Below are 26,769 nucleotides of genomic sequence, written 5' to 3'. Positions count from 1 at the left end.
TTCCGGCTGTAAGCGCCGAAGTTCATCCATTTTTTTGATTATTTTCAATCACAAAACCGGAGAATAGTACTAAAAGTGCGCTTTCCTCTCTACAACAAAATTTGTTAAGTAATGAATATGAATGAACGTCTGGGGGAAGGCGCACGATAAAAATATTCCTCTCCAGGTAGATGTTATGTCAGAAGAAAAAAGTTGGAAGTTGTATTTTATGCATCCAAGTTTAGAAACTTCGATAGTACCTACATGCGATGCAGGATGTAGCAGTTGTTTTACTTGAAGACCTAGATGGCGCTAAGGTTCTCTACATCCGCTACATCAGCTTTATTTTCTAGAAAGAAAATGTGTATTCGGTAATATACATAGATCAGGTACATAACTTAATGTTTAAGTAATCTTATATAGCTAGCCGAAAGGGCTGGCAGCTCAGCAATGCTGAGGTACGGCGCTGATTTTCAGCTGCAGCCAAATATAGGGAAGAAAAAAAATGGTGCATGCCTATTCGACAACTTGAAAATATGTAATACATTATGTGCCGTCTGACGGAGATTCTGCAAAGGGACCTTTGTACATGATAGGTGTGTATCGTATCTCATTATTTGACAATTGAGAAATAATCTCTAATCCCTAGAGATTAAAGGGGAGCTTTAGTCCCGATATGCAGAGACTAAAGTAAAAGTATGAGAAGTAAGAGCATGAGATGTGAAAAAATAATAACTGACAACACAATTTGTGGTTAATAAATAAATATATCTATTACATTCACAAATACGTAACACTGGACACGCACATGCAAGTAAACATTCGTATGTAGGTCTGGTACAGTGACGTGGTACTTCTGGGACACCCTGTATGTACATACCAGGGTGGAACCTTTGTGCTACTAATGTCATATTGACGATTCATACATCTGCCAAATAAATCATAGGCTTTCGCGCTGTCATCGTTCATCCACCATTACCTCTCATATTTCATTTTCTAGAATTTTTTACCGTACAACGGCAAAACCTAAGGGTGTTACCAGACCAATCGATCGATCATCGATCGACGGCATCGATCGATGGTAGAACCGATTGGTCGACGTCGATCGATTGTTTCGACCAGACCAATCGATCGATCATCGATCGATGGTAGAACCGATTGACGTCGATCGATCGATCGATTGATCGACGTCGTCGATCGATTGGTCTGGTAACACCCTTATGGACAGAGCCATATTTTTCTAAAAATCTAATCTAAGAAATCATAGCGAACTTGATTATGAAAATATCCCACCCTGGTACGCGAAACAGTTTCCTCGACCGTATGTACGTGTACCTAACCTACTGTACAAATATTTGTCTGCTAACAACTCAGATCAAATAAAAAGTATTCTACTTTTTATTTGATCTGAGGCTAACAAAACTTACCGTGGGTATCGAACCCATAAACTTGTATACGCTTGTAAAGTTAACCACTGCACCAACTGATGAGTAAAAAAGTTATTTAAACAAGAGAGGAAGTTTTCCTATCAAGAGAAAATAAAAGAAGAAATAAAACAACAGAATAGTACAAAATAGTGTATTTTATTACACAAGTGCTTAGTTTAAATTATTTTTAATACAATGTTAGACACAGAACTCGGAGCATTTAGAATGCGTCATCCCTAACTTTATTAGTCGTTAATCTTCCCAAATAACTACTAAATAATATAAATACTGGAAATGTAACGGACGGATGACAGCGCGGCCGGACGGAGGGCGCACCGCCCCAGCCGCGGGCGGGGGCCGGGGGCGGGGGCCGGGGGCCGCGCCGTGTAGCTGCTACATCGTACAACAACGTCGCCGAGAGCGAGACCTTAACCGACCGAAGCCAGTCTACAGTCGAACAAACTGAATTCCGTACCAGAGTGGAACTTTCCGCTGCAAATGTCGTGTTGCATCTGCCAAGTCAAAGTGAAATTAATATAGCAAAGGTTCCATCCCGGTGTGCGATTCAAGTTTCTCGATTCTTTCAACAAGCAATCAGTTGTCATTTAATTAGGAATAAAAAAACCGGCCAAGAGCGTGTCGGACACGCCCAAAACAGGGTTCCGTAGCCATTACGAAAAAATTAAGTAATATTTTTCTAAGGATTTCGTATTTTATACGGAATCTTCCAAGTTTAGGTATATTTTATACCTTAGGCTGCTATTTAAGAGTAAAACTACTAATAATTCTCAAGCAAACTTAGCCGTTATAGTTTTCCTTGAAAGTTTGATGTATTTACTACCATCCTGATTTTTTTTTCCACCCACCGGTTTAAATTTTAGGGGGGGGGGGGGGAAGGACGCTCGATTTTAATGAAAATTTACACCTTAAAGTTGAATATTTCGCAAACAAATCACTGAATCGAAAAATTGTCTTAGCAAACCCCTAATGGTTGTAAAAGACCTATCCAACGATACCCCACACTATAGGGTTGGATGAGAAAAAAAATCACCCCCACTTTACGTCTATGGGATACCATATTTTTTTTTTATTGTACCATTTTCTCGGCATAGTTTATATATATATCCGTGCAAAATTACAGCTTTCTAGCATTGATAGTCCCTGAGCAAAGCCGCAGACGGACAGACGGACAGACAGACAGACAGACAGACATGGCGAAACTATAAGGGTTCCGTTTTGGCCATTTTGGCTCCGGAACCCTAAAAATGTGTATGACTGGTTCCGGTTGGACTGGCGCCGGTTCGCTGCCACCAGGTCCCAGAGCGACGTCTGTTTCATCACAGAACTCTACCCCGTTGACCAGATAATTATAACTACAATATTAAGTACAAATTTGAGATGCATATGGTTGCCGTTTCATAAGAATGTATTACATCAAAATACACGTCAAAATAATAAAAATATTTTACATTTCACAGAAAAGAAAAAACAAGGCGACGTTTAAGTTCTGATTAGTAACAGAACTGCTGTCATCTAAACGCTCACTGAGGTGAGAAATACAATACACGTCGTGAAATTTAGATAGCTATTGGTAGTAGTGTCAAATTAAAAATTACAAATTCTTACCATCAATACAATTTAATTCAATTTCACAATGACGGCATACCCCAGTCTCTACATATAATGTATTGGAAATTTCACGCTGCCCTTAATTATGTAATGTCTGTAGTAAAAATAGTCTTTCCATTAGTCTAACAGATGGCGTTCGTCAAGTTTACTGTGTAACTTAGAGATGGTTTTAGGTTGATTTCTGACACTTTGGTTAGCAGACATTCAGCACAATCGAAAATAAACCTTATTAATGAAACAGCATAATCGAACAGACGCGCGTATGTTTGACGGGCATGTCCTCCATGGCATGGCTATTTCCTCCTGTTTTTCCTTTTCTGGAGTATCTTTAATATGATTTTATCAAGGCACATCGACAATAACACGTAGGAGCTGCCGTGACACTCGTCGGCACCAATTACGCCATCAAACGTCGAACGGCCTCTAGTCGCGTCGCATTTGGCCGCGGCGCAGGATCACGTAATTACTGCCGAGAGCGTCACGGCACATTGTAGACTTAAAAACACCCGCACAACTATCTACTTATATACAATTCATTATGATAATTGGTCCATTTCATTCCATGTACAATCAATAAAAATATATGAATACAAAACTTAACACTATACAGAGGTGAGCTTAATAACGAGAGAACGTATGACATCAGTTAAGTACTCGCCGCGCGCCGGCGCCGCTACATGCCCGACTCGGCGATGCCCTCGTCGTCTGAAACAAACACGCTCGTTACCACAGCGCGACCGACACGGGCCGCAAGCCAGAAAATTGAAGTTCGTGTCGTACCGTCCCTCTCGCTCTCGTATTAAATAGTATAAGTGTCAGAGGGGCCGAACGACAAGAACTTTGATTTTCGAATTCCGCAGTAGCCCTGCAGCGCACGAACGAACATCAGCCACAGTCAGTCAACATTAGTTCGGCAAACATCTAAAGAGTATTTTAAACTATTCTACGTAACGCAAAGGGGCAGAGCGCGCCGCGGGATGCGACACGTGCTCCACGCATGTGAGTTCGGTTATTGGGGAGGAAATGGTTAAAATGATTGTTGCGATGCAACCAGAGATGCAGAAAGAGCATGCTAGAGGTGGAGGCTCGATGCAAGCGGGCGCGGGCAACACTCAGGGTGAATAACTCAACAGTAGCCCGGGGTCGCGCCGCCGCCGCCGCCCTCAGCTGCCGCCATCTGCCCACGGGTGGGAGTTGAGTGGTTGGAAAAGTTTGCAAAGAATTCGATTTATATTGCTGTTCAGTTTGGATATTAATTTAGGTAAGTCTGTCGATTCGGCAGGTTACGTCAGACAGAATATACCTAATTTTATGATTTCAAATCGCAATAACCGTATTTAGTATGGCCACGTTCTTCCATTATCGGGTCAATACTATTTAACTGCAAATCATCGAACTCATAACAGTCGAAACACGAAGTTTACAGGGACGGAAGGAAGTGGTTGATGAAATATTGGCATCGGACGGAACCTTCTGAACACTGGACAGAAAAGAAAAGGACTACTCTGCGCCCGCGCTACTCTGGCGCGGGATTCAGACTAGTCAATTTGCATGGGTCAGACATGGGTGATTCTGGTATTATAACATAGAAGGATGTTCTGAGGAGGGAGAGGACCTATAACATCGTTTTTAGTGACAAGGAAATTTGCATTTATAAAACTTAAAGGTTTTATTTTTTGTTTAATTTCATTTTTAATAGTTTTTTTGCTGAATATTTTTGTTAACTTTCAGGTTCCAAACAGGAATTTAAATCTATGAAGTAGCTTTTCTTGTCACTAAAATCGACGGCACGGTTTCTTAGGCCGCTTGTAGACGTGCGTTGTTTTTACCGGACAAAGGACCGTTGTTTAAGATGTTGTACGGCTTCGTCGCCGGACAGGTGTCCGGTGCATGTACACACATTCATCGTAAGCTATACAACACCGCAGGTCCGTCGTCCGGTGAACGATTTATTTGTGTTATAGTTGGGGAGCGAGCCATAGCGATCCACCTGGACGGGCACGTACCTTCGAAGGCCTGGTTGTGGTGCATGAGGTCGCGGTCGCGGTCGCGGTCGCGGTGGTGGGGGTGGGGGTGGTGCGCGAGGTCGACGCCCTCGAGCGCGGCCACGATGCACTGGTGTATGCAGATGTACTGCTGCTCGGTCTGCACCATCCAGACGCGCTCGCGGCGCAGCTGGTGCACCATGCCGAAGATGTCGAGCGCGTCGGCGCGCGCCGCCAGCTGCTGCAGCGCGCGGTCCAGCGCGATGAACGTGCCCGAGCGGCCCACGCCCGCCGAGCAGTGCACCACCACCGGCCGGGACTCGCCCGCGCCCAGGCGCTCGCGGAACGTCCGCACGAACCTGCCGCCAGCCACCAGCCGCCACATTACGACACCACTCGCCCTCCGACCATTACGACTATCATATGGACGAACCATTTTTTTTTTGAAACTGGTTACTATTCAGAATATATTTCAGGACTATTTTATAATAATCCTGAAGTTTGGTGAAGTATAATTAACTTTTTTTTGTATAACATGAGAAAAGAGTAAATAAATAAAGAAATACTTCCAGAGAAAAAAAATCGTTCGTCCATGTGAAACAGTTAGAAAACGAATAATTTGGGAAAAATATTTTCGGTGAAAAATTTAAGAACTGTCAGGGTGATCATAACTTTTTTAACATTTATAGGAAATATAAATTGCACTATAGTAGATTATTGTCGTGGCCTGGAAGTAGGCAATTGCTGGCTGAGTATGAGTATTAAACGGACGAGCTTGCGAGTCCGTTTAACTAATACGAAGCCAGCAATTGCTATTCCAGCCGAGACTAATATACAGCTTTTCTCAAAAATGGTGAATAATTCTGAAATAGTATAAACTTTTTCTCAAAATATATTATAAAATTTAATTTTATTCGAATATTTTTCTTATGCTTTCCCGCCTTTTTTCATTAAAAATAAACTGCAGGTGTATTTTTCCACCGAAAACAACACAAGCTATTTGAGACCCAATAGAAAAAGTCCGGAGTTCCAACAAAATATCTGATACCGGCCATTAGACTTGGCTGTAAGTTGTGCCAACATTTTCATGGCCTTTTTAACTTAAAAAAAATGTGACTGATTGCAGGCGCGCTAATTCATTATTGTCGAGCTAGGGCGCCTGCAATCTTTTTAACTTTTTAATTTTTCGCTGACCATAAACTTTGCACTTCACCTTCTGATATGTAAAGAATAATGTCAACTTTTACGGTCATTTTTGAGAAAAAAACGCGCGGCTAACAGTAAGCCCGTATAGCGCGCGCGTGCGTGCGTGCGTGCGTGCGTGTGTGTGTGTGTGTGTGTGTGTGTGTGCGTGTGTGTGTGTGTGTGTGTATGTGTGTCGTCACCTGGCGAGCGTGGTGGGCGGGTCGGGCACGCCGAAGTCGGGCCAGGTGGTGAAGTGGAAGTGCTTGACGACGCGCTGCTCGGCGCCGCGGCTGGCCAGCAGCTCCGTCACGGTCCAGTCGGGGAAGCGCGACTCGTTCAGCGCCGTCACCGCGATGTCGCCGTAGTACACGGGCCGCGTGTCGTACGGCCAGTAGCGGTCGCACTTCTCGCGACCCTGCGACACGCACATCACTGTTATTACTACGCCTACGCCAAATGGTCGAAGATTAAGGGGCTATTTCACCAGCCATTCATTTATTTGACGGATAAATGTAATGCCGTCTCCGTCTATTCGAACAAAACAAACAGAGACGGCATCATATTTATCCGTCAAATATATTTAATCAATGGACGATGAAACAGGAGGTAAAAGTACAATAAGCCTAGAATTTGTAAGGACCTATGCACGTGGCATGTTTTTACGCACAGACAAGCCGTAGTATGAGTATATGCTTCAAACGAGAGTCAGTTTCTTTTGTGATAGCTTTTTCAAAATATTCGACGCCAAAGTGCGTCGTCTGCGCCTAAAGAATACGCCGCTGCCAGTGGGTCATTGAGAGCCATCTGTACCGGGGTCATCAGGTGTGTGTGTGTGTGCGGGCGGGGCACTGACCTTCTCGACGCAGCGCGTGAGCATGACGATGGCGCGCGCGCCGGACTCCCAGACCATGCGCCAGAAGTCGTCCCTGGTGGAGTGCAGCGGGCCCTGCGTGACGATGAACTCTCGCGGCGAGCTGTGGCCGGGCACGTAGTTGGCGTTGATGTAGTCGGAGCCCTCCTCGTCGTCGACGGGCTGCAGCTTGTAGCGGCTGTGGTCGTAGGGCAGGATGTTGGTGAACCGGTTCTTGGGGCGGTTCACGGGCAGGTCGGCCGCCGTCGTCGGCTGCTCGCGGCCCACGTGCTTCAGCTCCTCGAACTCCTCGCTGAACCTGCGGAACACGCCATCAATGATGATTACAATATAGCTCGGATCGCGGAGGTCGCTCGGTGCATCAGCTCGCGCCGGTCTGACTCTACGTCTATTCGAGATTCTATACGTCTTACACTACCACTACGCTTCACTGTTGTCCGCATCGGTGTACTGCCTTTTCGGCGAAATATGTTTCGCCAAATTTCACTCAGCAACCAACCTTTCGCCGAAGTTTCATTTGGCAAACCAATCCTTGGCATAACTTTACTTCGCATTTTTCTTATTTCGCAACATTTTTATATTGCAAAATTTTACTTCAACACACTTTTATGTGGCAAACATTTATGTAGCAAATGATTGGCTTAGGCAAATAACAAATTGTCAAATAACATTTGGCCAATTTTTATACATAAGGTAATTATATCAGTCATGATATATAATAAAATTGTAACAGAACGGAAAAAAATAATGGCTTGCTTGCTTATTTGCTTGCAAAATTAAAGAATGACAATCAATGCATTTGACTAAAACACAAATGACATCTTAAAAAAAAACCCTAGGTAATAATTTTCATAATAATAATTTATCAAGGCATTAGTTGGGAAATGACATCAGTGCGAACCGTTGAGTTGGGAAATGAAATTTCGCCTAAATAAATATGGGATAAATAGTTTGGGAGCTAATAATCTGCTAAATAATTTTCGCCGAAACATTAGTAAACCTGTCGCATCGCTACTTTAAAATAATACGCTAGAATTAATCAAGGGATTGGAATCACTTGGAATTTTTGCAAAGTCATCGACTTTAAAAGTGGTTTTCTTTTTCGCATACGGAGGTCCTTATACACCACTCGAGTTGTTTAGATTTCGATTGTTTTCTATCCTATTGCAGGTAGAACAAAGCAAGATGGGAAGGTGGTATAAAACAGCAGGCAGCAGGCAGCAGGCAGCGTGGCGTCACCTGAAGTCAGAGTCCGCCGACATGAGCCGGTAGTGGTCGATGAAGTCTGCGACGGGCACGGGCCTGGTGGCGCGCGGCGCGGGCGCGGCCGGTGCGGGCGCGGCGCGGGGCCGGCGCCGGCGCAGCGCCGCCCAGGCCGCGCCCGCCGCCGCCAGCGCGCCCAGCCCCGCGCACACGCCGATGATCCACGCCGTGTTGTCCACCTCTGCACACACACATCGCACATCACGCTCACACCTGCCCCTCATACTAACGATTTACCCAGCGCCGGCCGGCCCTAGCCCTTCAACAAGGTAGGGGCGCCATCATTTTTATATTTTGCACTGGAAACCAAAGATTTAGAAGTTTAGATACGCCCTTACCATACCTACTTTGACCGCGCCGAAATGTGTCAACTCCGAAATGAGTGAGTTCACTCATTTGGAATCATAACTAAGAAAATAGTGTTGGCAATGCAGAAGAGATTAGCACTGTTTTCTAAGTACTCCGCCGTAACATCAGATGTTACTACAGTTTTTCACTGCGAAAGCAAATCGAAACTTCTAAATCTGTGCTGTAAACTTCACAATGACGTCTCTAGCCATCAGGCGACCAGGGCGACCACTCCTCTTGCTCTACTCCAGGCCGGCGCTGAATTTACCGAACACAGCTCTCACTGTCTCGTGTGAGATACGGTTGTGAGCTTTACCACAAAAAATGAGACAGAACAGAAAAATTAACATGCATTGGAATAAAACGCGACATATCAAATTTGGAGTCAATCTGACCACCTAAAAAATGGATAAAAATTTACTTGAAACATTTATGAACGTGAACCCACCCCCGTATACCCATAACCCGAAAAAATTTAGTACATGCAAACTCAACTTTAATTAACTAGGTTATCTAGGTCTTTATAGACCTAGTCGCACTAGATGCATTCTGCTCCCTGCGGTCCGTTCAGATCGCGAACTTTAAACAGTCGACCAAACCGCTGGACGCTGAATGCTAATTATCTACAAGCGTTAATACTTAACTTGATGACACGAAACTTCAAAACATTCATCTAATAAGTGACAAAAGCAGAGGCCGTATTGCCTAACGTTTTTGACGCCCATGATCGCAATCAAATAACAGATTTCGCATACAAAAACTGTCATTTGATTGCAATCGCGAGCATCAGAAACGTTAGGCAATACGGCCTTAGGTTAGCGAAGCAAGCACATTGATGTATTATCAAGCAAACAATTTGATATGTTCCCGACATCTATCGACGGGTCGGCAGGCGTCGGCCGAGCCGATCCGAGTCGAACCATGCCTTTTTAGCTCTTATTGCGTGGACATAAAGGTTTTTTTCTATCAGCTTGTCCCGATTGCGCGTCGATATATGTGGGGAGACTCTTAGGTTTGTTGTAATGATATAATGCCACCCATCCCAGCCCGCTCCGTGATGGCAATACGTGTACGGTGAGCTACTTGCATGGGGTCCGACGACCACCCCAATATTTTCATGCTCTTGCCGTTTTGCTTTCATGCATATGCTGCTGGCACGCAACATTGATATCTTTATCAATTAAAGCCACAAAGCCATTCAATAATAAAATGTCAGGCTTATTTTGATTGTCATTAAAATATGCATTTTACTACTTTGCTTTACTATCCCCTTTTGATTAATTTAACATAGCTGATAAAGATTACGGGCATGTCTATTGTAGCAAGGGATTAGTTTTATCGCCGATACCCGTCATTATGTTAATAACAGCCTTATAAGTACAGCGTGACTGTTCTTTCTGGGTTTTGGTTAGATAGCATGTTGGTTGAAAGTATTTCAGCCAACATGTTATGAAGGGAGTGTGTTTGCGAAACACCGCTCAACTGTAACTTGAACACAACTTAGACGGCTTCCTCGCGCAACGAACCGAAGCAGGATATGCTTAGAAAACTATCAACAGACTACTACGCTACATATAAACATGAAATCTATTTTCATACAAACGAGAGTATTTTATAAATTATAAATAAACAACATTTTCACATACCAAATGAATATCATCCAAATACCAATTGATAAAAACCTACTCAGGTGATAAGCAAACGCGGATGTAAATACAACTCTAAGATTAATGTTTTATCCACCCTATCAACCACACAGCGGCCACGGCAAGCCTGGTGAACGGATAGACCATAGAGTCGAGTGCCATGGTTGCTGGTGTTTAAGGTGTGCCGTTAACTTACTGGGATGGTCGCGGCGACCGGCGGGCGGCGGGCGGCGAGGCGAGCTCCGCGCTATCAGATAAGGTATCGCGGGTGTCGGGTTACCTGACGTGCGCCGGCGGACGCGCCAGGCCACCCACTACTGGACTCTAACATTGTTATCTATTGTTGAAACAATTACAAATCCTATTTGCTTGATACCTGATTTTCTTTTTTGTCTTTCTTTAAGTGTATTGAGCAATAATACTGATTTTTATTTAAATGCGTTTTCTCAATATATCTATTTTATTATTTTTAGTAAATATCTGAACGCATTAGAGAGCCATCGGGATATTTATTTTGTATTAGACCGTATCACCGCGTATACCAATAGCATGATAAAATAAAATCAAAACCGTTTTCCCCGTTCGTGCCTTCTTCAGTGAATCAGATAAACGCGGACAAGCAATCAGCAATCGCTACAAGTGATTTTGTAAATAACATAAAATTATATTTATCAGATATAAATTATCTCAAGTACGTTTAGTGGTTGATGGAAGTTTTCTCGAACAAGACAATGAATGGAATAAACTACTAAATAGTTATTTTTGGTAAACCGGCCTGCGCTTGACGTCTCAAGCCACAGGGGTGAAGACAAACGGAGCTGACATGAGCCTGGACTGATCATGGTGATGGTGAGTTGTGTACGGTTACAGGTTACCACAGAATGGAGTCCCACTGATTCAAAGCGGCGCCCCGGCAGCCTCCAGCGGCGGCGCAACCAGTTGGACTAGTTCTTTACGTGTGGGAAGACGCCTTCTACCCAGCAGTAGCACACAATAGGTCCATAGTAATAAATTACGCAGAAATTTGCTATTTTGAGAGAAACTACCCAAACATGCTTATTTATTTAATTAGAAAATAATAAATAAAGAGGTATTCACACAAGGCATACAAAACAGGACGGTTAAACTGCAGTACGAAGCACATCGACAAACTGAGATTATTACGTTTCCTTGTTTCATAATTTTACAATCAAAGCCATTTTTTTAAAATAACATTGATCATGAGAAAATCAAAAAATGACACCCAATTACGACGTACCGTGGATTGAAACAAGAATACATAACGACATGCAGCATGAACAAGTTAGTAAGGTAGCGAGCGTGCGAGTGTTTAGTACATGTGTTGTAGCGCGGGAGCGTGGTCGGCTCGGCAAGCGGCGTCGCACGTCGCAGTAAGATCGTTAGGGGGCACACACGCGGCGCCGGCGCCGGCGCGTGTCCGCCGCGGCCGCTCCTTCAAACAAGAAACACGCTGACACCATCACCGGTTAGTGGACCCCAGGTTAGTCTGACAACTCGCAAAAACCTTAGCGGTGCTATTACGGGATAGCTGAGTTCTAAATCAAGTACCGTCGGCATTTAATACACAGCGGTATCGTCTGTTTTAGGGGCTTAGAAAAAAAAGTAACAATATACAAAAATATAGATAATGAACGTTGCGTAAACATAACATACAGCTTTCATCAACAAGATGCCGAAGATATTTGTTGAGATCTCGATTTGGAAAACCATATTAGCGTTTGACTGTCACCCATCGCCCATATGTACAAGGAGCGCTAACAATCTGCGCATACACCGATCATCTTTAGGGTCTGAACACACTCTGACAAAATTACGCGACCGAATTGCTGTTTTAATTACTACAAACACATTTGCCGAAATTACAAATAACCGAACCGGTGGGAGTTAACCAAAATTCGCGGCTGATCTTGTGATTTCAATAAATAAATAATGCCAAAACGTGACGTGGTTTCGGCAAATGTGTTGCTAGGTTGTTTTTCCAGTTATTCGTTTTGTGTGCTTCGTACGGGATTCGAACCCACATTTATTTACGCCATGTGTCCTGAAATCGTTATTGTTGCATAGTGGCGTATGGTAACACCGAGAAGAGAGGGGGGAGGGGGAGGGAATTTAACGTCGTTCAAAAGTTTAGTAAACGTTATCTTAATACCGTTGATCTTAATAGCTAAGTCACACTAACGTTATAATAATGTTTACTAAACGCGAAAATGGCCCCAGTTATACGACCTACATTGTCATATAATGGTCATACAGAAGTCACAAGCCGACTTCGTTAACGTCATTCAAAAGTCATATGAATGTTATGGAATTAACACTTTCGTCGCGCAGTAGTCGCATCATAACTTTACAGCGACTCGTTTGTTGTATTGTGGTCGTACAGGTGTTTTTGAATGACTAAAACGTTTTATTTAAGTCAAGGAACAACACATATAAGACTTCTTATTTATTCTTCTTGTTAGTGACGCGTGTTTGTGGTTTTGTTTCGAGATTGAGTGCAAAATAAATAATTACAAGGAAATAAAAGGTGAGTGTTATTTAACTTTCATATCTTTTGCTAACTTTAGGTAGGTATCTGTCTCTCATGCCGTTTAGTTCGACTGGGAATTGAAGTTTTATGGTAATATGCCTATGTGAATACTATTCAGATTTTCATGCCCCCTCGTAATTTTGAGTTTAAATCATTAATATCATTATATTTTTATTAATAAAAAAAAAATTATATCTAAAAATGTAGGACATGTTGCTTTTGTCGCACACTTATCTCTTTACGACGTTGTAAAAACGTAAAGTTGTATTAAGGTTATTTCAAAACCATGCAATACGCCATGACAGCTAGCTATTAGGGTTACTCAAAAAAAAAATTAAACCCTTTTCATATTGTAATAGGTATTCACCAAAATTAATTATCTTTAAACTCATTTCAGGAAATAACGGTCATAGTAAACGTGCGGTGCAGATTTCAAAATATTTTAACATTCATGTAACTTTTATCTGAAAATATGGTTCAATATTTGGATATAGATACATTTCTAACGAGAGCAGATTTTAGACTTCTTAATAGATTGGTTTGGCCATGGGAAAACACTCATTTTATATTATCGAACAAGTGCTATGGTTGCCACAGTATCATTGACTTTCATACACTGCGGCCATTTCATTTCATTATAAGAAATAAAAATAAAGTTGGAGATTTATTGCATTTTAAGGATTTTTGGTGCCACAACTGTTTAAATTTTACCGTGTACAATCATTTTTTGCAAGACGAATGTGATTATTGTTTCTACTAAAATATTATTATCATACCTACAATTTCAAAACTTCTCACTTAACTTTTTTTTGCTTACGTACCATCCCATTGAGTTATTTCTCATGTATTAGAATGTATATTTTATTTAGTTACCCATTACCTATATTCCAACAACAAAATAAAATAATCCATTTATTTATTAAAGAGAAAGCACATATTAAGAAAAAATAACCATAAATAAAACAACTATAAACTAACTACCTAACTTAAAAACTTTAATACCTACTAAATTAAATATAATCAAAATTAAATTCATTTTCATAGTTATATACCTACATTAATCTTTTCAAAATTTACTGATAAACAATGATTTCAATATCGGGAAAAATCACACACGATATTTTATAGTAATAAAATAAATATTGATACTGAACCTTTTTGTTGTTCATGTGTTGTACACTTTTTTTCTTCAACATTTGTGACCAATGCCACGGTGGTTGGCGTTGTACTTTTTAATAAAAGGAAATCTCGATTAACTTTCCTTTTGAATGTTCCACTACGTTTTAGTCTTCTCCACGAATTTTTTGCTTCCATTTTTCGTAGTTTTTATCAAACGTTCCGCAAATATGGCGGCTTAGACGTTTTAAAGTCAAAACCTCACTTAAATGCGACTACAAGTTTGATTAAAGTTAGGGAATGACATGAAACTGACATCATGTAATATAAAGGTCATAATTAGAGTCGTAAATAAACAACCAAGTCATTTAAGAGTCTCTAATTGACGGCTGTACAACGTTTTATAAACGTCACTGTTAAAACGTCTATACAACTGCTACATTATATAAATGTCATATAAAGGTTTTTCAAATACCTAATTTGGTCAGTTCAAAACGTTTAATGGACTATAACGTTAGTATGACTTTTGCCTTGTCGTACAAACGTTTTAGCTAAGACTGTAATATAACGTCGTATAGTTTAGTCTTACCGACGTTGTTAAGACCAGTTTATTATGACATATTCGTCGCACGACTAATAAGTTAAATTAAGGACGTCTACAGGACCTAGTAGTCATCTCATTACCATTATAAGACTGCTATCCAATTTTATGTCGTACAAGTCAAGACTTATACGACGTTTTTGTTTGTTGGAGAGCTATTCTTACGTAAGATTATAAATCGCAAAGTGCAATTTCCAACACAGTGATAGTTATTTATTTTAAGAGAAAAAAAAGAAAGAAAGAAAGAAAGAAAGAAAAATGATTTATTAACGGTCCCAACAGTACCACCACCAAACACAAAAAAAAAATATATTACTATACAAGTAAAATCACAATAAATAAAAACGTTGAGGAAAACAACTACAAGATCTATTTTTGATTACTAGTTCAAAATGTTACTGTTGAGTGCAATTGATCCTATTGTAAAACTAGATATAATCTTACGTAAGAAGGGAGAAGGGCTACCCGAGAATCTTGTGTGACCTTACATGAGGGTAGGGGAGTTAAAAACTGCCAAACTCGTTTCATACGTAGTTAATGAACAACCCCTTATGGTGTTGGTGTGTCATAACATATTAGCCGAATACGTCGTGCGTGAAATCAGCCGCGTATCTTTGGCATAGTGTGGTCAGACATTCGAGTGTAGTCGCGAGAGGCGCCAGGTCAGGTTTAGAGGAGCAGGGACCAGGACACTGACCGGTGTAGACGAGCGCGTAGGCGGTGTCGGTGAACTTGTCTCTTGCGGTGTAGGCGCGCAGCTTGACGTAGTAGGCGGCTCCGGGGCGCAGCGGCCCGTTGCAGTAGGCGCGCCCGTTGCCCTCGCAGCGCTCCGACCCGATGACGAACTCCTCCACCGCGCCGTTGTGGAACGGGAAGTACGGCTCCGTCACCTGCCACCGCCACAACAAGAGGGATCACTTTACGAGGGCACTATTATACCAATCGTTGATATGCTTCCGTGGGATGAACTAGAATGGGGATGTTTTTCTATGGCTTAAAAAAATATATTTGCGCGAAAAACTGGTATTGAAAACGAGCACCGCCTGTGGATACGACTGTTCTGTGACATTAGTTTCGGTGGTAGAATTCAGCTCCAGGGAGAAAAGGGCGGTTTGTAGGGAGTCAGATATAGGGCGCGGGAAAAGAGCTCTGCGCAAGCACCGCGCGTATCTCCTGTGATCCCGTCTGTACGCCGCCAGCCAGGCAGCACGGTGGAAGGTGAAGAGACTGTCCTACAGCATGCTGTATTGTTATTTAGACACACGTCTTGTAGATTTACCATTACACCAGAGCCGAGACAAAACTAGTCTATGTTTCATGATTTTTACTTCAGCTTCCCTTTATCCGCCAATGTTCGGAGCATCCGACGTTAGGTTTTTTTTTTATTATCAGAGGGAGGAAAACAAGCGGGTCTCTGATGGGAAATGATGATCGCAGACCATGAATACCAACACTTCGAGGAAACACTGGTCTGTTGTCGGTTTAAAAAGAAAGCATAAATCCTTTGCTTGAAAATTCTCCTGTCATATTTGTCTGGAAACACTTGACTGAAGTATTGAAGGAAACGTAAAGTGGTAGATCGTGTTTGTTTTCGATGGTGATACCTGGTAGGGCGGCCAGACGGGCAGGCCCTGCACGTCGCGCCAGCCGGGCAGGCGGTCCAGCGAGTCGTTGCGCGGCTCCTGCGCCACCACGAGCGCGTACGCGGTGACGTTCCCGTTGGCCTGCGAGAAGTAGTCCTGGCGGAAGCGCACCGCCACCGTGGTGGGCGTGGCGCGCACGGCGGCGGGCGTGGCGTGCGGCGGGGGGCGGGGCGGCGCCGCGATGCCCAGCTGCTGCGTCCAGCGCGCCGCCGGCCCCGCCCCCGCGCCCGTGCGCGCCCACAGCCGGAACGAGTACGTGCCGCCCGGCGTCAGACCCGACACCACGCCCGAACGAGCTGCACAAATTACAACGCATTCATTATACTGATATACTCGCATATTAGCGTGACTCTGCAATCAAGAAAATTTATCTATATTTGAGCCAACTAAAACATAAGCTTTCTTGGCGCAGATACGGACTAATGTATGTACATATGTATGTATGTAAACTCTTTATTGTTCAAAATAAGTAAACAAATACAATTGACAAACAATGAGATATATGTACAAAGGCGAACTTATCCCTTTAAGGGATCTCTACCAGTCAACCTTTGAGTGGCATTCAGAATGATTGCTGAAAAAAAAACATTGTGTTCAAAAAAACCACACACGCGAATGGATTTAAAACACCCATCTCTCTCCAGGCGGGGTTAATCTATTTGGCTATATGGACGGGAAGGATTGTTTTGGTTTTTTTTTTATTTTGGAAAATCCGATATCAAGCTAAACATATTTGTTTGGGAAAATATACATTCAGAGAAACACATTATCGTAAATCAGCAAACAGATTACTAATAGAAACGGCATCATGTTCCTCAACAATATCAAGATCCGTATTGTGCGTTATGCATATGGAGTACGAGTGGAGTCTTGGGTGTACTGACCATCGGGCGGGAAGGTGATGGTGCGGTTCTGGTCGGGCTGCCCCTGCGGCGCGTAATCGACGACGAAGGCGTCCAGCACGCCGTTGGCCTCGGCGGCGGGCAGCTCCCACGCGAAGGTCAGCTCGCTGGGCTTGGCGTCCGTGGGGTGGAAGGCGCGCGGCGCGGGCGGCGCCGCCTGCTGCGTGCGCACCGTCGTCGACAGCCCCGCCGACCGCGTCAGGATCGTGGCCGGCGTGCCCGACCGCACCTGCACACACACACACACACACACACACACAGCGCTCTTATTACAACGGATACTGACATGTTTTAACAATAATAATAGGTGACACTAGTGCAGTCATCGCAGGTCGCAGGGCGACTTGTAGCGAGTTTCAGATTTGTCGTGCTGCGAACTGAGACATTACGAACCTGAGACCTCCGGAGGTACCGTCAGCCAAATATATGGTCTACCACCCTAATGTTGATAATCGATTACAAGTCATAAAACAATAATGCCAATAGACGTGTCTGTGAAATGAAAAAAATAAAAATGCTTATTTCACTAAAACTCAAGTCTGTCAACTTGTAAGTTCGACTTTAGCGACATATTCATTTGATAGGAACTCGTTTAAAAATGTATAGTTAACTTATTTGGCTGATGGTATCTACACATACAGACATGTGTTTATACATACACAAACATTCTGTCTCTAGTTTTCCTTGGTTAGCCGCCTAGAATGGAGCGCAAGAGCTAAGTGCTCGTAAGGTGGTTGTGTTTCCGTAAGTGGCGAGTTGGCAGTTTAAAGTCCAGGAACATCTCCTAAAAGTATTTCTTACGATCGGCGACTTACCACACAAACAAGTGTGCATTCGTTTTGGCCTCATTGTTTTTTTCGTTTATATGTTACAACCAAAGTGGTATGAATGAATACGCGTTTGAGCATCTCCGGCGATACTGGTTCCAGTACAAACCCGGAATGACGTTTCGTGTTGTTTAAGTCCGCGGGACTACGAGTATATACGAGATGAGCGCGCACCTCGAGCGTGAAGGTGTATGAGGTGTAGGGCTGCAGGCCGGCGACGGTGAGCCGCAGCGCGGGGGTGGCGGCCGCCTCGAGGCGGTCGGCGGCGGCCAGGTACTGCAGCTCGAAGTCCGTGAAGTCTCCCGCCGGCCGCGCCCAGGCCAGCGCCACGCTGCGCGCCTCCACGCTCTCCGCCTTCAGCCACGCCACCGGCCGCGGGTACAGCCGCGCCTGGACACGACACAATAAATTAAAATAAACAAGGACATGGTGTTTTTGGCCCAGGCGAATTACCTTAAAAAAACAGGCATCATCCTATCACAGTGGAAATGGTAATAATGCCAAACTAGCTTCCGCTGATTTACTCAACCAAAGATTTATGACGACTACTATAACGATATAGTAGTTTGATGCAATTAATAAAAAAAAAAATACATTTATCTGAGTTAACTACAGTCCATGTACAAACACCACAATTAGATAAGCAAATCTATACTCAGTTTGTTGATGTACTTAATATAAAAAAGTCATCACTAAAATAATTAAAAAAAAAAACTAAAAATATGGCTTGTTGCGCCATTTTGTACAGCAGTGGTGCGAGCAGGCCAGAAAACGTCACTTAAGATAGACTCTCATATCATCGGCAAGCCCTGATTATGGTGACAAAAATTCTGGTAGTGATCGAAGCGTGTGCACAGCAGACAGTAGGTATAGAGGTGAGCGCGGACCGATGACCGACCTGTCGCTGCACGGGGTGCGAGGTGACGTTGCGGCTGACTGTCCACATGGTGACGTTGTAGAGGCGGCCGGGCGTGAGCGCCGCGAACACGAGCCGGCGGGGCGGCGCGCCGGCCGCGCGCGTCTCCTCGCGCGCCGGCTCGCCCGCTCCCTCCAGCCGGAACCGGTACGAGTCGAAGCGGGAATCCGTCGCCGGCGTCAGCGTGTACACCACCTGACACACACACAGACTGAACCAGCGAGACAACAATGTTCACTTTGGGCCCAACTCACGAGGAGACTTTATAAAGCGTCGCGTTTAAAACACGCCGCCTTGAGTTCGGTTAATTCGTTTTAAATTTCCGTCCACCGCTCGACTTTAAAAAACCGGCCAACTAAATGTTAAATTGTCTTATTCTTAAAATGAACGAAATTCATTATGACTCTCGAGTCTCTGACCTAAAACGTTATATCCTCTAAATACCTAAAGATTGAAATGCACAATTTCTTCAAATACCAAATGACCGAAATGACAAAATATTAAAATAACTCAAACCGAAAACACCTAAATGGCAAAATGCCTAATTTTTTGTGACAAAAAATTACCGTAGCGGCAAAAAGGAAGATACATCTTATGTAAAAACTTGACAATCTCAGTGTAATACAAATTTAGGTGTTTTGACATTTAGTTGTTTTAAGTATTTGTTGTTTTGGCATGAAAGTAGTCTGAAATTTAGGCATTACGAGACTAAGGTTCCGGTGTTTTAAGAAAAAAAATTAGGCATTCTGCTATTTAGGTATTTTGAGATCAAGACGTTTTGGGATCTGGGAATATTGATATATTGTAAGCACAAAGCGAACAAATTTTAAAAATCAATGTGTTCCAATTGGTGCTATAAGAACGGGTTTTAACAGACTTGTCATTTGAGCACTCACCAATATGGCCGGCTGCGTGTCGTTGCCGCTGCCGTCGCCGTCGCCCTCGGGCTCGTTCACGATCGTCATCTCAGATTGGATCAGCGGGCCTGCCACGCAAAAGGGACATTGAATATGAATGCGGCTGAGAGAGAGAGACGGCGCATTAAAACAGCGCGGTTAGCCGCATAACGCGTACGTGGCCGCGGCCTCTACAACAGTGTCGCGCGCACTCACGCGTCCTGGTCTCCATGGTGAAGGTGTCGGAGGTGAGGTTGTAGGAGTGCGCGACGATGGTGACGGTGTAGGCCTGCCCGGGCTCCAGCTTGTCCAGCAGCGCGCGCACGCTGCGCTCCTCGCCCTCCGCCGTGAGGTTGCGCGCGCCCGCGCCCTTGCCGGGAGGGTGCCCCCGGCCGCCCCGGCCGCCCCGCAGCACCCGCCGCCTCCGCGCCGTCCTCGTGCGGCCACCACTGCAGCGCGTACCACTCCACGCGCCCCTTGGGCCGCGGCCATTCCAGGGTCATGTTGCGCGTGTCCACCAGCGCCGCCACGTTCGATACCGGATTCGGACCTGCAACGTCACGTGTGTACGATAAACAACAACCCGATGTGAAGCTTTAAAGTGAAAATCCTAGAAATAATTAAAAAAAATGATTTTAAAGTAGATAATCCAAAGATTATATTTTTTCTTCAAGTATACAATATGGGACCAAATTTTGGCTCAGGCCTGAAATCTCTGTTTTCCTAAAATGTACAATTCCAAAACGTCTGCGTTTTCACAATGTTAGCACTTCTATTATGTCAGCTTTCTCAAAATGTCTGCTGTTTAAAATGTGTACAATCTCAGGAAGTCGTCTATTTATAATGTTGACATTCCTATAATATTAGCATTACCATATTTCTGCTTTCCCGTTATGTTCACTTTTTTTAAATAGGCTATAGTCTTGTTATGTTTGTTTCCCATAATAATAATGTTATTTTCGGCTCAGGCCTGAAATATCCATTTCCTAAAATGTATTTTTTCGCAAAATGTCTGCTTTTCAGAATGTCAACACGTCTTGCATAATGTCAGCGTCTCAAAATGTCAGCTATTTAAAATTGCCTGTCTCGAAGAAATGACAGTTTTTGTACATATGTTCGCTTTTCAGAATGCGCTTATCTCAAAATGTCTGCAACCTCAAAATATCCGCTTTCGTATAACGTTGGCATTCCAGAAAAGTCTTATTCCCAAAATGTCTCCAATCATGTCTTCAAATTTCATCTAAACGTCATTAATGTTGTCTGAATGCCAGTAATTTTATATTAGGTATAGATATTTATGTTATCAAAGAGTAAGTATGCAGCAATTAAACCTTTACATTTAAAAAAATGATTTGAAAATAAGCAGACATTATGGGAAAACAACATAACAAGACTAAAGCCTATTTAAAAAAGTGAACATAACGGGAAAGCAGAAATTAAGGTAATGCTAATATTATAGTATGTAAACATTATGAAAAGACGACTTCCTCAGATTGTACACATTTTAAATAGCAGACATTTTGAGAAAGCTGACAAATAGAAGTTTTAACATTGTGAAAACGCAGACGTTTTGAGAATTGTACATTTTAGGAAACAGACATTTCAGGCCTGAGCCTTATTTTCAAATCAATGTTCTAAATGTAAAAGGTTTAATTGCTTGCATGCTTACTCTTTGATAACATAAATATCTATAACTAATATAAAATTTCTGGCATTCAAGATAACATTAATGAATAATGACGTTTAGATGAAATTTGATTGTTTGAAGACCATGTTTGGAGACATTTTGGGATAAGACTTTTCTGGCATGCCAACGTTATAAGAAGGCGGATATTTTGAGGTTGCAGACATTTTAAGAATAAGCACTTTCTGAAAGCGAACATTATACAAAAACTGTCATTCTGGAGACAGGCAATTTTAAATAGCTGACATTTTGAGAAGCTGACATTACGCAAAAGACGTGTTGACATTCTGAAAGCGGACATTTTGCAAAAAATACATTTTAGGAAAACGAATATTTCAGGCCTGAGCCCAAATTTTACAAATCGGTTCACAAGGACAGTTCTGAGATAACCAATAAATAAAAAATTAAAAAAAAAAAAAACTTAACGGACAAAGAAGACCCTTTTGTGAAGTCGGTCAAACCCACAAATTGTAAAATGACATCTCTGAAAGCTCTCTATAAGTATATGAATTCTGGAACTACCTTCTTAGGTATTTAGGTTAGAAATGATGTCTATCAAAGTTTGCCTGTATCGAGGTCACCAAAGGTAAGTAATTGTAACTAGCTCAAGGGGCTAACGCGTAATGACAGGGTATACGATCTAGAAGAAGAATGTATAAATGGCCCTCCCGAATACTTGGTTCGTGAGGCCACATTTACGAAGACGTTCGGTATCGGTAGTACAGTTAGAGTAAGCGGTAGCGGGTCACTCACGCACGGTGTGGTCGGCTCGGCGCGGCTCGCCGCTGTCGACGCTGTCGCCGCCGGCCGCCGCCTCGCTGAGCGTGTCCAGCTGGATGCTGTACCGCTCGCCGTGCGTCATGTCCACTATCTACCCGACAGACACGACACGTAAGCACGCCACGAGCCACGACACAACATTACAATCACAACAATACACAGCTAGCGACCACACTCCGGAACGGATACAAAGCTGCCTACTCACTAAAGGTCACAATTATCTTTTTAACTAGTAAATAGCACCTAAATCCACAAAAATATCAACATAATTATGTTCAGATAGACATCGCTGGCGATTCATGGACCTTTAGTGAATATGGGGCCTTTAAAGCGACAATTTCATGTGGTCGAAAAGCACAAATAAACATGAAAGAACTGTAGTATGGCAATTGGCCACTTGTAGTGTTTAGCAGTAACACAAAGCAACATAAACGCATATTGCTTGTATCAGCGACAATCGTTATGTATATATTCTAAGACATACTTAATAAAAAGGTTCTTGTTCTCTTTACGCACACCTACAGCTATCGTCTTATCGGCCACCACATTTAAATCGTTACGAGTGACACCAGGTTCCGTTGTTAGCAGGTGTTCGTTGGTTGTCGTGTGGGTGTCGGTGTCGGTACCTCAGCCTCGGTGATGTTGGGCGGCAGCGGCGGCAGGCGCGTCCACTTGCGGTCGTTGTGCGTCCGGTACTGCAGCAGGAAGGCGCCGAGCCGCGAGGGCTGCGCCGGCCCGCGCCACCGCACCACCACCGAGTTGGACGTGGCGCGCTCCACGCCCATCCACTCCGCCGGCACCGGCCCTGCCCATGCCCATGCCCAATAAAGACGCTTTTATAAAACACACTAATTAGAAAATCTAAAAGGCCACGAGTATAAGTGTAAGCTTTCCTAAAACATCACTATTTCTGAAACAAAATTAACATTCACCTCGTTACGAGTTAGCTATCTCTCGGATCGGAGCTCGAAGCGTGATCTAATTTTAATACAATTGTAGCAAGTCCGTCTTAAGTGATTAAAATAGACTCGAGCATAAAAAAGGCAGTATTTCGATTACAGCTTGTGGCTAGTATTCTTCATTCGTATCCGGAATAAGATGTCCGGGATCAAGTCCTCAAGTAGGCGGGCTGTGGGAAGCAGCAGTAAACATTATAAAGAGGATGTGGGGCACTCACGGACAGGCTTGAGCACGGTGTGGCGCTCGGAGCGCAGCCCGTGGCTGATGGCGGCCACCTGGATCTCGTACACGGCGCCCGGGAACAGGTCCTCCAGCGTCGCGTTCGTGTCCGCTGTCGTTAACTGGAAGACCACCACATAACTTCAACTAACATTTAACTAATTAATTATATAAGCTTAGCAGGTCACTAAACGCTCCAAAGTAGTATTTCTGAATCTAATGAAAAGGAATCTCTCGACTTAAATGTAGGATGTTTTCCGTCTAGATCAGTGGTTCTATTCCAGTGAAAATTGAAGCAAGTTATCGTTTTCATTCCTTGAAAAACAGCAGACAGTTTTTTGCCCCATTTGTACTCAGTACGCGAGAAGCCAATTGTCCCCAGATCTCGAAATGACTCCAGATTGACGAACGATGCTCTGAAAGAGCATCAGAACTAGTGCCAAAATGCAGGCTTCGTGACTAGTTTAACCTAATGACGCAAGCGTAGTTAAAAACTATGAAAAAGTGCAGTGAATTGATTTCCTGCATCGTCTCAGGCCCTATACCACGAAGTGCAAAACTTGAAATTCGTATGTTGACGTCCCGCTGACGCTTATGTCATTTAATACGCGAGTGAAAGGGACGGTGCGATACGAACTTCGATTTGCGAGTTTCGTGGTAACCCCTCTGGGTGTTTTATCAATTTGCATTACTTTCAATCTTGCGTATCAAATACATTAATTGGTGGCCCATGAGGGGAACATTGTAACGAGTGCAGGACGGGGTCGACTGACCGTGCGGTACTGATAGTCGGGGTCGGCGGGGTCTGGCGGCTGGGTGGGGTCGGCGCGGCGACGGTAGCGCAGCTCGTACTTGTCCTGGCGCGAGTTGACGTCGGAGCGCCAGGCCAGCCGCAGCGAGCGCACGCCGCCGCCCACGAGCGCACGACGGGCGCCAGCGGCACCGTGGGCGCCGCGAACACCGCCTCCGCTCCCTCCACGCCGCGCGACACCGCCATCACCTAAAACCGAATAACTCATCTTTTACACATTTTTTTCTACTCAAGCTAAATACTAAACAAGGGACTTATCACGCTAATAATATTTACATTTCATTCCACTCTATATTTTTCATTATTTTTTATGATTAAACTCGATTCTCGATCGATTCTGCTATTTTTTTTGTCAATTTTTTATACGAATTAACAAAAGATTACATTACTCATTGTGTAATTAATCATTATTTTATTTTATGCGACGAACAAACTAAAAACAAAACTAATATCACTAATACGTAGTAGTAACTACGAAACGCTAGCCTAAAAGTAACTGAGTTGGTTCTGATAACGTCTCCAGCATCGTCACGCATAAATCCTGTCCTGCTCCAACACATGAAACGCTAGTGGAGGTGTGTGTCGGTACTGAGTACTGACCGAGACGGTGTAGTTCCGTCCGGGCAGCAGCGCGGCGCCGCCCGTGGCGTCGAGCGTCACGTTGGTGCCGGTCGTGGTCAGCGTGCTGCTGTCATCAGACCCGCCCGCCTCGTGGTATGACACCTGCGCATACACACACAATATAGAAACTAACACTTAAATAAGTTGCCATTCGAGGCGCATAATGTGATTATGAATATGTGACCTTGTACTCGTCTTGCGTGCTGCCCTCAGCGGGCTGCCACCATACGAAGATGCCGCCGCCCTCCGCCTCGTCCTGATACTTCCACTGCAAGTCCCGTACAGGGAGCGGTTCTGTAAACACATAAAACAGTTTGTAATTGGAATAGTGCTAGTAACGTAAATAAACAAAAAACCGTCCGTGTTAGTAATAAAATGCATATTTTCTAGCATTTTTGTTTACGTAAAATTTTGAAAAATATGTGCATTTTATTAGGTTATAATTTCAACTACAACATTATACTAACAACTTTTTTTCTTTCATGCACTCCACATTACGGTGGCATGTGGGAAACTGTCGTCAATGTCGTCAATTTTCGCGAAACTGAATCTTTTAGTGTATGGGAATTTACAAATTTGCAGTTGGATTCTTAGCTTTGCAAGGTGTTATTTGACCAGATAAAAGTAGTGTAATAAGAGCGAGTGTGTGGTGTACGTACTGAGCGTGACCTCCGCGGGCGCGGGCCAGGAGGTGACCTTGCCGGACATGGTCTTGACGGTGACGGTGTAGTGCGCGCCCGGCTCCAGCCCCTCGAACAGCGCGCTGGGCGTGTCGTTGCGCGCGCGCACCACGGGCGCCAGCCGCCGCGCCGCGCCGCCGCCCCGCCCCCGCCCCCCCCCCGCCCGACACAGACACTTGGTACTTCTCGAACTCGCTGCAACATGCGCCAAAACCAACATTCAATATGTATTACTAAAAGGTTTAGTCGAACTCGATTGAATAATAAACGTGTCATCGAATTTTAGAATGCTATCCGCCCCGCTTCGTACGTATGGGTGAGTGTTTTTGTTTTATGGGACGAAAATGTGACTAATTTACCGTTTATTAAGGTAGCATTTACCTCTCAACACTGATACTCGTAGATAATAAGCTAAAAGATGAATGAGAGTTTTTACAACAGATGAAATATCGCTGATGATGTTGGTATAACGGGGCCCGTTCGCTGTTAGCCATGGGTGCGGGTGCGATTGACTTGATTAGTGCAATTAACTTATAACCCTACGAGTACAAGTGACACAAATGTCAAAGTTTTCAAACAGACGGCACCATACTAGTGTGAACCTTGGGTGCGCGTGCCAGCCACATGACATGGGTGGTCGGTTACCTCTCCTCCTTGGGCGGCTGCCAGACGACCCGGAAGGCGGTGGCGGAGCGGTCGGCGGGCGGCACGGCGACGTCGCGCGGCCGCAGCGGCACGGTGCGGTACTGCGCGGTGTGGGCGCGGAGATCTCGGGCTCGGACACGGTCTGCACGGAGATGTTGTAGGCGCGGCCCGGCACCAGCCCCTTGAAGGCGGCCTGCGCCGGCCCCGGCGGCTCGCCCTCCTTCTCCACGTACAGCTCCGACTCGCGCGCATCCGGCGGCACTATCGATACCTGACAACAACAAACCTCACACAATAATACTTACACAAAGCGTCAATAGTTATTTGTGTCACAAGGGAGCAAAATGGTGTATTTACGGCGAGGGCGTATATTGAATCCAGAATGTAGAGAAGGATTCTGCATTGGAAGTGTTAACGCCCAGATGAAAATAATTTTGCTCCCGAGTGGCTCATACAACTTTTCACACCGAGCATTAATAAACTTGAAAAAAATAATCTTAATATAATGAAGAACAACCAGCATAGAAAATGGCGTGGCTTTATAATTATCAACTTCAAAAAATGGCATTTGCAATAAAATACTTAGA

The 26,769-nt window shown here is 43.9% G+C and overlaps 2 protein-coding genes across 2 annotated transcripts in view; both read right to left on the bottom strand.

Moving 5' to 3' along the window:
* Positions 1-1,543: 1,543 nt before the first annotated feature.
* Positions 1,544-25,008, bottom strand: LOC141445593 (tyrosine-protein phosphatase 10D-like). The gene is given in 20 exon segments (XM_074111435.1): positions 1,544-3,740; positions 5,042-5,379; positions 6,406-6,620; positions 7,059-7,374; positions 8,316-8,402; positions 8,475-8,520; positions 15,296-15,488; positions 16,203-16,537; positions 17,126-17,372; positions 18,145-18,360; positions 18,869-19,081; positions 19,783-19,871; positions 19,999-20,002; positions 20,004-20,332; positions 22,220-22,337; positions 22,873-23,051; positions 23,424-23,547; positions 24,199-24,425; positions 24,837-24,924; positions 24,991-25,008. Coding segments are annotated over 20 exon segments (3,414 nt in total). The 3' UTR covers positions 1,544-3,708.
* The window catches only part of LOC141445592 (uncharacterized), a 21,779-nt gene continuing 19,879 nt past the window's right edge, over positions 24,870-26,769 (bottom strand). Inside the window, exons 6-9 of the mRNA XM_074111434.1 lie at positions 26,183-26,453; positions 25,517-25,732; positions 25,042-25,151; positions 24,870-24,959 (exon numbers count right to left, since the gene is read on the bottom strand). Of these exons, the coding sequence (XP_073967535.1) occupies positions 25,067-25,151; positions 25,517-25,732; positions 26,183-26,453 (572 nt within the window). The 3' untranslated portion in view covers positions 24,870-24,959; positions 25,042-25,066. The remainder of the gene's footprint in view (positions 24,960-25,041; positions 25,152-25,516; positions 25,733-26,182; positions 26,454-26,769) is intronic.

Source organism: Choristoneura fumiferana, chromosome 2, assembly GCF_025370935.1.
Source record: "Choristoneura fumiferana chromosome 2, NRCan_CFum_1, whole genome shotgun sequence".
Classification (NCBI taxonomy): Eukaryota; Metazoa; Arthropoda; class Insecta; order Lepidoptera; family Tortricidae; genus Choristoneura; species Choristoneura fumiferana.
The sequence above is the reverse complement of the archived record's forward strand: the minus strand, read 5'-3'. Positions and strand labels throughout refer to the sequence as shown.